Below are 13,585 nucleotides of genomic sequence, written 5' to 3'. Positions count from 1 at the left end.
CTCTCAATACCTTCTCTCTGTTGCTCTCTCAATACCTTCTCTCCCTGTTGCTCTCTCAATACCTTCTCTCTGTTGCTCTCTCAATACCTTCTCTCTCTGTTGCTCTCTCAATACCTTCTCTCTGTTGCTCTCTCAATACCTTCTCTCTCTGTTGCTCTCTCAATACCTTCTCTCTCTGTTGCTCTCTCAATACCTTCTCTCTCTGTTGCTCTCTCAATACCTTCTCTCTCTGTTGCTCTCTCAATACCTTCTCTCTCTAATCTTGCTTTGTTTCTTTCCCCATCTCTTCCTAACTCCATTCTCTCTCCTCTGTGCAGTGTGAACGTCCACATGCGCTGTCCACTGTGTGAGTTGATCTTCCCGCCCAACTACGACCAGAGTAAGTTTGTGGAGCATGTAGAGAGCCACTGGAAGGTGTGCCCCATGTGCAGCGAGCAGTTCCCCCTCGACTGCGACCAGAAGATCTTTGAGAACCACGTGCTCACCCACTTTGACTCCGCCAACGTGCTCAACTTTGACTAAACTTCATTTTCTGTCAGTCGCCACTGAAATGAAACTGCCTTTTCCCCCTGCCAGGTGTGACAAACTCATTCTGATTCACTTTTAGGACCGGTGACGTTTTGATTAGCGTCTTTTATTAACTAGGGAAAAGGTCTTCATATTCGGCAGTGTGATTGGTGCTCTGATTTGATGTATAATTCAGACCAGGGCTATATATCTGTTTGAATCAGTCTTTAATAATAGCTTCTTTAACATGAAGTGTCCCATTTATTTGTTATTCCTCTGATTCTATTAGTGAGATGTGAAATGCTATGGCTGTGCTCATATCTGACCACTTGATCAGTCCCAGACACTACGTGAAGTCAGCTACATCAAGCGTTTTACCAAAACATGCATTTGAACCGTTCCAACCAAAATTCTTTCCCCTGAGCGTCATAGTAAAATTCAGGTATTCATTATGTTTAGAAAGCAACTGCCTCGGTGCACTATATGCAGACAGACGGGACAAATCATTTGCTTCTCAACCTGATTATATTATCTTTAAATCATCTATTTTAGAATCATATTTTAAGAGCCAACGGCATTATAAGCTTTCTCAGTATGTGTATGTCTGGTTAGAAAGAGCTGTTATATTTGAGTGTCAGTTGATTCTCATGATTTAGTTCTCCACTGGTTTGGTTGTCTGAATAAAGAAGTCATGTTTCACCTATCGCTACTGATTAACATGCCAGGATTCTGTTAGATCAGAAACTATTCTTTGTTATTTCACGATTATAGAAAACCTTTGATTTCTTTGAGTCCCATGTAATGAAATCTGAACTAATAAAGTCTGTTTGGAACAATATAGAGTATCTGACTATAATATAGCCACTTCTACATGTACATACTCAGTCAGGGCTACATGTACATACTCAGTCTGGGCTACATGTACATACTCAGTCAGGGCTACATGTACATACTCAGTCAGGGCTACTTTGTAAAGCAGACCTGCGTCTCAATGTTTTAAATGGAAAACATCTGTAATGGTGCAGAAATGTCCAGGCACACAGAGGCAGTTGTAATGTAATAGCAGCTAGTTTTGTACATCACCGTCAGCTACAAAACAACCTCTGCTGTTGCCTTAGTTTATAGGGGTGGCAGGTAGCCTAGTGGTTAGAGTGTAGGGGTGGCAGGTAGCCTAGTGGTTAGTGTAGGGGTGGCAGGTAGTCTAGTGGTTAGAGTGTAGGGGTGGCAGGTAGCCTAGTGGTTAGAGTGTAGGGCTGGCAGGTAGCCCAGTGGTTAGAGCTTTGGGCCAGTAACCAAAAGGTTGCTAGATGGAATCCCTGAGCTGACAAGGTAAAAATCTGTCGTTCTGCCTCTGAACAAGGCAGTTAATCCACTGTTCCCGGTAGGCCATCATTGTAAATTATTTGTTCTTAACGGACTTGCCTAGTTAAATACGGGTAAAATAAATATAAATACACACACACAGTAAGGGTCACCATTCTCCAGAAACATATGAAAATATAATTTAATGCACTTGAGACAATACATTTACTATACACATATCAAATACTTCCCTCCATATGTACTGGCAGTATAATACTGTCAATGACCATCTGCATTCCAAATGGCACCCTATTCCCCATTTAATGCACTACTTTTGACCAGAGCCCTATGGACTAGAGTGAATAGGCTACCATTTGGAACGCACCCTTAACGTGTAGTTCCATAAGGACATTGATTTCCATGCAGTGATGTTTTGATGGGTTGTTAATAAGCCCCTTGCTCTCTCTGATCACCAGTATGACACAGTACCTTTTATAAGACTACATTAAGAGGCTAGAGGGACAAAAGAGGAGAAATAGACCAGAACTGAGATCTGGCCATCTTTTATTTCGACAAGAATGTCTACTCTAGTTCAAGTTAGCCATTCCTGAAGAGTCACTATGAAGCTATACACAGATACTTACTGCATTGGAACTCAATCTTGTGGTCTACAATTCAAGGCAACCAGATACATAATCTCACCACAGGAAACACTGGAGATCTGAACAAATGTAAAACTCCTTGGAAAAGTCGAGTACTTCCGGTCTGGCTCTCTCTAGTTCCTGTGACTGCTACATGTCAGGTTGGTGTGTGCAGCAGCAGAGAGTTATTGGCAACGAAAACCATCCTAATTCTGTTGGCAACTGGTTACTACAAAGTGCTTAAATGCTTCAAACGGCTTTGGCAAAGAAGATAACTGATCAGCACCCTAGAATTGAAGGGCTCTGGATAACTGTGACTCCTGTGACTCCCAAGATTCCAGTGAACAGCATTAAAGCTGATTCTAAAATACTGTGTGTTTCCCAAATGGCTCCCTATATAGTGCACTACTTTTGTTTGACCAGGGTGCCGTTTGGGACGCAACCTATCAGAACACATGGGCAGGATTGTGGTGCTGAAATGCCTGTGGCGAATTGTCACCTGAGAGTCTTTTAGTTCTAAAACACAAAACAAGTTGAGTGGAAATCCTAGCAAAGTGAATCATAAAACTACACTTTCAGAACATGGCAAAAACAATATAAAGGGAATACTATTTTACACCTGATTATGAAAGTTTATACATCCTTCAGGAATATATCGTCATCTTTTACAAACATTCAGATTTTCTTGCCTCCGTTTTGTGATGGTGTGGTGGTGATGCTTGCTTTCTCCCCTGGCCTCACCACTCCCATGCCCCTTTTCAAACACAGCATTACCTGAACACTCGAGTCAAATTCATTAGGTTGCAATGTACACAACATATCTGTATGTAAATGTTCCACCGGGTTTTGCTCTGCCGAACACAGCCCAGAAGCATGGCTGTGAACCTTGACTCATGGTGCTTTCAAGACAATTGGGAACTCGCGGGGGGAAAAAAACAGGTCGTCAGTGATTTTCAGGTCGGAAAGTCAGAGCTCTAGAAAGATGCCAGAGTTTCCGACTTGGAATTCCGAGTTGGATGACCGTTCGGAATTCCCAGTCACAAAAAAATGAAAAAAGATCCCTGCACTGAAGTCGGAGAGTTCCGAGGTGTTTTGAACGTGGCAATACGCTCGCTTTCAAATGCATCATCATCTTAACAGCAAGTCCTGTGCCAAAAACGTTATCAAAAAGACACATGATCGCTCAAAATGTGAAAAAGTACACAGCTGTCAAGAAAATACATTCCAAAAAATGTTAAAAAAAATAAAATACAAATAAGGTAATTTTAAAGCATGCAATAAAAGAGTAGTGTACTGAAAGAAGAAGGAAAGTGTGTGTGTGGAATGGGACACAGCCATTTCTGGTGATGGTGGGTCCATAGAAACAGAATCACTAGAACAGGATGATGTTCAAGGGATTCTATTTCTGTGGGGACAGTGCTACTGCTGCATCTTGTGGATGTGGGTGGAGACGGGCGGGTGGAAGTTGATGGTGTGGTGCCTCAGGCCCTGGGACGTCTTGTAGCTCTTCCCACAGCGGCACTTGAAAGGCTTGCGGACGCGGATCTGTGTCCGGTGGCCGTTCTTGGCGTGGTACTTGATCCCGTTCACATTCTGAATGAGGGGGAGGGGACAGTACAGAGTGGGAGAGGGCAGAGTAAGCTACGTTTGCATTAGTCCAGTGTTCTCCAGTCCTGGGGTGCTACTGGGTGTGTACAGGGCCCTTTGATCTAGCCCTGATTCACACACATCTGATTCAAATATTCAACCAATCAGGGTCTTCAACTGGATTTGGAGAACACTGGATCAGTCTCCTATAACAGTCTTGAGTCTCTCACCACGTTAGTAGCATAGATTCACCTAGAGATGTCTTCAGTCAACTAAATCTGACTCAACGCTCTACACAGCTCTTTGCATGTTTACTGTACAGCCTAGTGAGAGAATAGAATAAAAAATGTCTTGATTATTTCTACATCTCGCAAAGGATTCAAGAATCTTTGTCCATATGTCTTCTGTCAGCTGATCTAACACAACGTCCTTCATGTCTGCGTGCTTCCTGTACAGCCTAGAGCAAGGCTGTCAGTTTCATTTAGCCCCGGGGGCCGCAGTCGGTCTTCAACACTCTCCGGGGGCTGCACTGAAAATATATTTCCTCTCTGTAAAAATTTGCTAAACAATTGTCCTATATTTTTTATGCCCCCCGACTGTCTAGCTTTCATTTGAGTGATTATCAGTGAGCTGGACACAGTCAAGATACTGTATATGAATGTAGTGATTATCAGTGAGCTGGACACAGTCAAGATACTGTATGAATGTAGTGATTATCAGTGAGCTGGACAGTCAAGATACTGTATGAATATAGGTACAATATAATTTCTACGCAGTTTCAAAATGGTTTTACTCATTTTAAAGTATATTGAGTTCATAGGAGGCTGCTGAGGAGAGGACGGCTTATAATAATGGCTGGAACGGAGGAAATGGAATGGCATCAAACACCTGGAAACCATGTGATTGATGTATTTGATACTGTTCCACTAAGCTGGTTGAGAGAATGCCAAGAGTGTACAAAGCTGCATTCAAGGCAAAGGGTGGCTACTTTGAAGAATCTCAAATACATTTTGATTTTTGCAACACTTTTTTGGTTACTACATGATTCCATTTGTGTTATTTCATAGTTTTGATGTTTCCACTATTATTCTACAATGTAGAAAATAGTAAAATTAAAGAAACCTACTCATTCAAGGGTTTGTGTCCAAACTTTTGACTGGTACTGTATATATCATGTTTCTTGTACAGTCTAGAGTCTACTACTAACTATATATCATGTTTCTTGTACGGCCTAGAGTCCACTAATATCTATATATCATGTTTCTTGTACAGTCTAGAGTCCACTACTAACTATATATCATGTTTCTTGTACAGTCTAGAGTCCACTACTAACTATATATCATGTTTCTTGTACAGTCTAGAGTCTACTACTAACTATATATCATGTTTCTTGTACAGCCTAGAGTCTACTACTAACTATATATCATGTTTCTTGTACAGCCTAGAGTCTACTACTAAATATATATCATGTTTCTTGTACAGTCTAGAGTCTACTACTAACTATATATCATGTTTCTTGTACAGCCTAGAGTCCACTACTAACTATATATCCTGTTTCTTGTACAGCCTAGAGTCCACTATATATCATGTTTCTTGTACAGTCTAGAGTCCACTACTAACTATATATCATGTTTCTTGTACAGTCTAGAGTCTACTACTAACTATATATCATGTTTCTTGTACAGCCTAGAGTCTACTACTAACTATATATCATGTTTCTTGTACGGCCTAGAGTCCACTAATAACTATATATCATGTTTCTTGTACAGTCTAGAGTCCACTACTAACTATATATCATGTTTCTTGTACAGTCTAGAGTCCACTACTAACTATATATCATGTTTCTTGTACAGTCTAGAGTCTACTACTAACTATATATCATGTTTCTTGTACAGTCTAGAGTCTACTACTAACTATATATCATGTTTCTTGTACAGTCTAGAGTCCACTACTAACTATATATCATGTTTCTTGTACAGTCTAGAGTCCACTACTAACTATATATCATGTTTCTTGTACAGTCTAGAGTCTACTACTAACTATATATCATGTTTCTTGTACAGCCTAGAGTCTACTACTAACTATATATCATGTTTCTTGTACAGTCTAGAGTCTACTACTAACTATATATCATGTTTCTTGTACAGTCTAGAGTCCACTACTAACTATATATCATGTTTCTTGTACAGTCTAGAGTCCACTACTAACTATATATCATGTTTCTTGTACAGTCTAGAGTCTACTACTAACTATATATCATGTTTCTTGTACAGCCTAGAGTCTACTACTAACTATATATCATGTTTCTTGTACAGCCTAGTCTACTACTAACTATATATCATGTTTCTTGTACAGTCTAGTCTACTACTAACTATATATCATGTTTCTTGTACAGTCTAGAGTCTACTACTAACTATATATCATGTTTCTTGTACAGCCTAGAGTCTACTACTAACTATATATCATGTTTCTTGTACAGCCTAGAGTCTACTACTAACTATATATCATGTTTCTTGTACAGCCTAGAGTCTACTACTAACTATATATCATGTTTCTTGTACAGCCTAGAGTCTACTATATATCATGTTTCTTGTACAGCCTAGAGTCTACTACTAGCTATATATCATGTTTCTTGTACAGCCTAGAGTCCACTACTAACTATATATCATGTTTCTTGTACAGCCTAGAGTCTACTACTAGCTATATATCATGTTTCTTGTACAGCCTAGAGTCCACTATATATCATGTTTATTGTACAGCCTAGAGTCCACTATATATCATGTTTCTTGTACAGCATAGAGTCTACTACTAGCTATATATCATGTTTCTTGTACAGTCTAGAGTCCACTACTAACTATATATCATGTTTCTTGTACAGCCTAGTCTACTACTAGCTATATATCATGTTTCTTGTACAGCCTAGAGTCCACTACTAACTATATATCATGTTTCTTGTACAGCCTAGTCTACTACTAGCTATATATCATGTTTCTTGTACAGCCTAGAGTCTACTACTAACTATATATCATGTTTCTTGTACAGCCTAGAGTCCACTACTAACTATATATCATGTTTCTTGTACAGCAGGGGTGTCTGCAGGTGTTATTTTCTTTCCTTTCAAATAAGACCTAGACAATCAGGTGGGGGGAGGACAAGGGTGGAGGGAAAACCCTCAGACACTCGACCCTCCGTGGAATGAGTTTGACACGCGGTCTAGAGTCTACTACTAACTGTGTCATCAGCCATAATCCTGTCATTCACGTCAGAAATGCCATTTTCTCAAGCTGAGCCCCATTTATCCCGGACACACAGCCAAACCAGATGGGAATGGAACATCCTGTAAAAACTCCCTAAATCACTGCAGTGGACGTGGATGTATGTATTTCAAGATGTTGACATCCTGTAAAAACTCCCTAAATCACTGCAGTAGACGTGGATGTATGTAATTCAAGATGTTGACATCCTGTAAAAACTCCCTAAATCACTGCAGTAGACGTGGATGTATGCATTTCAAGATGTTGACATCCTGTAAAAACTCCCTAAATCACTGCAGTAGACGTGGATGTATGTATTTCAAGATGTTGACATCCTGTAAAAACTCCCTAAATCACTGCAGTAGACGTGGATGTATGTAATTCAAGATGTTGACATCCTGTAAAAACTCCCTAAATCACTGCAGTAGACGTGGATGTATGCATTTCAAGATGTTGACATCCTGTAAAAACTCCCTAAATCACTGCAGTAGACGTGGATGTATGTAATTCAAGATGTTGACATCCTGTAAAAACTCCCTAAATCACTGCAGTAGACGTGGATGTATGTATTTCAAGATGTTGACATCCTGTAAAAACTCCCTAAATCACTGCAGTAGACGTGGATGTATGTATTTCAAGATGTTGACATCCTGTAAAAACTCCCTAAATCACTGCAGTAGACGTGGATGTATGTATTTCAAGATGTTGACATCCTGTAAAAACTCCCTAAATCACTGCAGTAGACGTGGATGTATGTATTTCAAGATGTTGACATCCTGTAAAAACTCCCTAAATCACTGCAGTAGACGTGGATGTATGTATTTCAAGATGTTGACATCCTGTATAAACTCCCTAAATCACTGCAGTAGACGTGGATGTATGTATTTCAAGATGTTGACATCCTGTATAAACTCCCTAAATCACTGCAGTAGACGTGGATGTATGTATTTCAAGATGTTGACATCCTGTAAAGACTCCCTAAATCACTGCAGTAGACGTGGATGTATGTATTTCAAGATGTTGACATGCTGTAACACTGTTTTCTCAACAGCAGGAACCCCATGGAGGTGTTTGACGTCCGTTTGAACTGGGATGTTATATAGACATCACATAGCAGCTGCTACTCTTCCTGAGGTCCACACAAAACATGAAACATGACATAATACAGAACATTAATAGACAAGAACAGCTCAAGGACAGAACTACATCAATTTACAAAAGGCAGACGTGGGCTATATATAAGTAGATACACACAAACTATCTGGGTCAAATACGGGAGGCGTTGTGCCGTGAGGTGTTCCTTTATCTGCATGCAGAGCCTTGGTCTGTTTAGGACCAAACCAACATCTTGGGTAAATTATGGTTTTCATTTGGAGTCTTATGAGAAGCAGTCACTCAAACAGAAAGCATAGACTCTGTATCTAGCCAATATCACAGACAGGTAGGTAGAGACAGGATACTTTCCTGACCACATGACCTGATGAATAAACACTCCAGCTCTTAGTTTAACTCAGGGCTCTAGTTAAAAGCTGTTTGAGGTTTTTCCTGGACATGTCACGTGGTCAGGAATAGCCCTGGCTCTATTCATGGGGCAGTGCAAGGGAGAGGATATGAGACCCCATTTACACTCGGTAATAACATGCGTCTTGTATTATCTGGTTGCAATCATCTGATCACGTCAGAGCATTTACACATGGTATTGATTCATGGACTGAGTGTGGTTGGCCCACCTTGTATCTCTTCTTGCAGCCAGGCACAGGGCAGGCGAAGGGTTTCTCCTCTCCTCCATTCATACACATGGAGCTGAGGATAGACTCTGAGCTGATGGCACTCTCTGTGGTCCAGGACTCACCACTGTCTGACTCCTCATAGTCCACCTCCTCTTCATCATACTCACTGCCTGGAGGGGAGAAACACATACAGACACAGGTACGTGCACAACACCCATCAGAATACGATTTGTCATAAAACGTGCCTACTGCCGTCCATAAACAATTAGAGTAATACTCCTATTTCAGCAGCTCCAGTACTCTGCTCTGATTCAAGCACAGTTAATGACTAAGGCTTGAGTCCCAAATGGTACCTTATTCCCTATATAGTGCACTAGTTTTGACCAGGGCCCATAGTGCACTATAATAGACTGCCATTTGGGACGTATCCTATGACTGGCATGGGCATCCTAGCCTCAAGGGTTTTGGACCGGCTGATGTGCCGAGACAGATTCAGACTCAAGCCGTCCACATGTGTTCTGGCTGTTGGGTTCCCACAGGGTTCTACTGTTGCCTTGTTACTGAGCCCGAAAAAAAAAATGCTGTTTTGTGGGAAAGAATTTAGCCCGTTTCACAAGGTCCCAGGGTTAAGGCAATGCAAAATAAGATTTGGCTCCACAACCACAAGAACCAAAGAGACAAGGAGCAGCAACTAGGAGAGAAAAACCCAGCATATCTCACTAAGTGGCAACATGGGAAAGACACAAACAAAGAACACAAGTAAGCAAATACCATGGCAACTTAAAATGATGAGATTCTGATTAAATAAGCCCTGTACCTTCCCTGTGTATGACTATACCAACTGACAGAGAGTCAACCCTCTATGCTTCTCTAAGGACCCTACTGTGAGACATTACAGCACCCATCTTCCCTGAATTACCTCCATGTCCTCTCCTGAAACTTAAGAGGCATTTCCTGATCCAAACCAAAATATGGGACAATGAAGTGACATAATCCATATTACAAACTACTGACGCCTGCCTCCTAGATGACGGTGCTGTACTCTGTTGTCACGGTAACCTACCTGTAGGAGTGCTGCTACGGAAGGAGGAGGAGGGTGTGATGGGAGGAGTGACAGGCGGGGTGAGGTTCCCACTGCCGCGTCTGGGAGGAGTGGAGACGTTACTGCTACGAGGCAGACTGCCCGTCAGAGACTGAGACAGCTTGGGGTGCACCTTCCTCTTCAGCCTCTCAGGCTGCTCCCGACGCGCTGCCTCTGTCATAAACCTGGGGCAAGGGAGGGTCCAGAGAGAGAGGGATGAGGACACACAACCACACGTCCTATATGACCGACTCGGTTTGCACGCCACAAGGCTGTGCTAGCCTGCTGAGCTAAAGTCTAGCTATTAGCTCAGGGAGTTAACATAAGTCAGATCTTAGGCAAGGTTAGTCTCATCATCCCAGCGTGGTTGTTCACAGAACCTCCTCCGTTACAAACTTATACCGCTGAAGTGACTGTACAACATATGCTCTGAGTCTATCATTCATTGAAACCACTCCCATGTTTAACAGAAGGCCTATATCTCTGACCAAACTTCATGTTTAACAGAAGGCCTATATCTCTGACCAAACTTCATGTTTAACAGAAGGCCTATATCTCTGACCAAACTTCATGTTTAACAGAAGGCCTATATCTCTGACCAAACTTCATGTTTAACAGAAGGCCTATATCTCTGACCAAACTTCATGTTTAACAGAAGGCCTATATCTTTGACCAAACTTCATGTTTAACAGAAGGCCTATATCTCTGACCAAACTTCATGTTTAACAGAAGGCCTATATCTCTGACCAAACTTCATGTTTAACAGAAGGCCTATATCTCTGACCAAACATGGTTACATTGTAAAGTATTCTGTAAACGTAAGTCATAAAAATGAAATGTTCACACAGACACTGTTAAAGCAGAAGTGAAATGAACAGATGAAAGCTGAAACCACATCAAGATGTGTGTCTAAAGACAGGGAGACAGACAGCGGTAGCTGGCCCCTCTATTATACAGTTACACTGCTGCCTCAGAGTGCCTCAGCCCTTTTAAACCTCTTTGATATGGTGATTGAATGGAGAACTGGGATGAGATTGAAATGTCATCTTGGTCTAGTAATGTAGGACCCAGGGCTATATAACATCCTATTACCCAACGCTAACACAATTAAACGGACTTATCCACCAGATGAGGCTGACTGCTGCTAGATGGAAGTTGCTAGTGGAACTAAGAGAGACACACACACAGACGGACCAGATTCCCTCGGAAGCTGAAGTGCATGGCCCTATGAAACCGACGTCAGTTCGCTGCTAAAAGCTTTTCTTCCTCCACTGTCCCTGTCCCCTTACTGGGCTCCAACCAGAGGTATTCTGATCACAAACACACGTGGCCGCCCTTCTTGACAACGTACCAACCAGTTGTGCCATAGAAAAGGATCCTATTGGATAGCACAATTGGTGACATTTCAGACGAGCTGTTGAGTGAGCTGAAGGCATGTTCTTACCTCCGTCAGGCCTCTACTGTTGCATGGACTTAGACCTCAAACCTCCACACGGTCATACTGACATAAGTAACTGTTTCATCTACTGTTTACTCATGACATTTGGTCATTCATGCCTTTTCTGGCCAGAGTTAGGACAGTTTACACTGAACCATAAGAATACCATTAGGGATTTCATGACCATGGTCCTTTGAGACATGGTTCAAGGTCTGATTGATATATACACTGAACAAATAGTATTCATCAGGAGTATTTCTGTCTGTAATAAAGCCCTTTTGTGGGGAAAAACTCATTCTGATTGGCTGGTCCTGGGTCCATTGGGTGGGCCTACCCATGGCTGCGCCCCTGCCCAGTCACGTGAAATCCATAGATTAGGGCCTAATTTATTTATTTAAATTGACTGATTTTCTTTTAATGAACTGTAACTCAGCAAAATCTTTGAAATTGTTGCATTCATATTTTTGTTAAGTATAGGTTAGGCTAGTAGCCTGCTCACCTGTTGATGTAGCTGAGGGCAACATATGTGGGCTGCTGCTGCTCCTGCTTCTCCAACTGACGAGGATCTGTGTCTGACGAGAGACAGAGGGGAGAGAGAGGTGGAGGGAGAGAGAGGTGGAGGGAGAGAGAGGTGGAGGGAGAGAGAGGTGGAGGGAGAGAGAGGTGGAGAGAGAGAGAGGTGGAGAGAGAGAGAGGTGGAGGGAGAGAGAGGTGGAGGGAGAGAGAGGTGGAGAGAGAGAGAGAGAGGTGGAGAGAGAGAGAGGTGGAGAGAGAGAGAGGTGGAGAGAGAGAGAGGTGGAGATAGAGAGAGGTGGAGATAGAGAGAGGTGGAGATAGAGAGAGGTGGAGATAGAGAGAGGTGGAGATAGAGGTGGAGATAGAGGTGGAGATAGAGGTGGAGATAGAGAGAGGTGGAGATAGAGAGAGGTGGAGATAGAGAGAGGTGGAGATAGAGGTGGAGATAGAGGTGGAGATAGAGGTGGAGATAGAGAGAGGTGGAGATAGAGAGGTGGAGATAGAGAGAGGTTAGCCTAATCATATAACAGCAGACATGACACACACACAGCCACAAAGGTGCCACTACACAGTCTTCATAACAATTGCATGGGGTCAAGAGGGGCAGGAGTGGTTGTGTGTGCGGACTGGGTGTGTGTCACTCTCACCAAACCAACAGTAGCTAGCTAGTGTGATGATGTTTAACAAATGATGTCATGGGCGCTGTCTAGACTAGTCGTCGTCCTCAAGCTAAGCTCCGCTGGAGATCGTCCACAAACCACCTCGTATCCAAACCCCTCTCTCACATCTCATCAACAAACTAGATAAATTAGCTTTTTATTAAAAACTCACAACAAAGAAGGCTGGGTCTAATCTAGGCTATACAACATATTTAATGAAGTCTTCCATGGCACTGGCTTTCTCATAAGTCTTCTGATCTGATTCAACTACGCAGCCTCTTCCTTACTGCAGCCACCATATTGCCCATAGTGCCAGACACTCCACACACACTGTGCTTTCCCATGCTGTGCTCCAGACGTTTGGCTCGGCTCGGCAGTGCTGCCAAACAATGGACAACCTCCCTCCCTCCATCGCTCTCTCCCTTCCTCCATCTCTCCCTCTCTCCCTTCACACCCTGAGGTGAACCAGGCCCAACTTCAAACAGCCTCCCCACTGCCATGCCATGTGGGAGTGGGGAGATGCCCCATAAAACCACCCCGTGTCTGCCACTCACCAGCTGTGCCTGCCTGCCTACCTAGTGCCTGCCTTGCCTCTGCCTGGTCTGGGCTATGGGAAAGTGCTGCCCCCCCGTGGCCAAGAAGAGAAACACTGGCAGCATGTGGCCCCAAGGGTCAAAGGTTATATCCCAAATGGCACTCTATTCAGTATATCGTGTACTACTTTTGACCAGGGCCCATAGGGCTCAGCCTACAGGCCATTTGGAACACAGCCAAGCAACCACAGCCTTTAGGGGAAGGGTTCTTCAGAACTATAGGAGTGTGTGGGCAGGCTTTTGTTCCAGCCCTGCACGAAACAACCTGATTCAGAGT

General features: G+C 42.7%; 2 protein-coding genes across 3 annotated transcripts in view; one reads left to right on the top strand and one right to left on the bottom strand.

The window, feature by feature from the left end:
* The window catches only part of tax1bp1b (Tax1 (human T-cell leukemia virus type I) binding protein 1b), a 38,344-nt gene extending 36,999 nt beyond the window's left edge, over window positions 1-1,345 (top strand). For both annotated transcript variants that reach the window (XM_055904345.1, XM_055904344.1), the window contains one exon: window positions 318-1,345. In XM_055904345.1, the coding sequence (XP_055760320.1) occupies window positions 318-522 (205 nt within the window). In that variant the 3' untranslated portion in view covers window positions 523-1,345. The remainder of the gene's footprint in view (window positions 1-317) is intronic.
* Window positions 1,155-13,585, bottom strand: part of LOC129837864 (juxtaposed with another zinc finger protein 1-like) — a 40,513-nt gene continuing 28,082 nt past the window's right edge. The window contains exons 2-5 of the mRNA XM_055904346.1: window positions 12,040-12,112; window positions 10,085-10,287; window positions 9,022-9,191; window positions 1,155-4,043 (exon numbers count right to left, since the gene is read on the bottom strand). Coding sequence (XP_055760321.1) covers window positions 3,870-4,043; window positions 9,022-9,191; window positions 10,085-10,287; window positions 12,040-12,112 — 620 coding nt within the window. The 3' untranslated portion in view covers window positions 1,155-3,869. The remainder of the gene's footprint in view (window positions 4,044-9,021; window positions 9,192-10,084; window positions 10,288-12,039; window positions 12,113-13,585) is intronic.

The sequence above is a fragment of the Salvelinus fontinalis genome, chromosome 38 (assembly GCF_029448725.1).
Source record: "Salvelinus fontinalis isolate EN_2023a chromosome 38, ASM2944872v1, whole genome shotgun sequence".
NCBI lineage: Eukaryota > Metazoa > Chordata > Actinopteri > Salmoniformes > Salmonidae > Salvelinus > Salvelinus fontinalis.
This window is presented reverse-complemented; position numbering and strand designations above follow the sequence as displayed.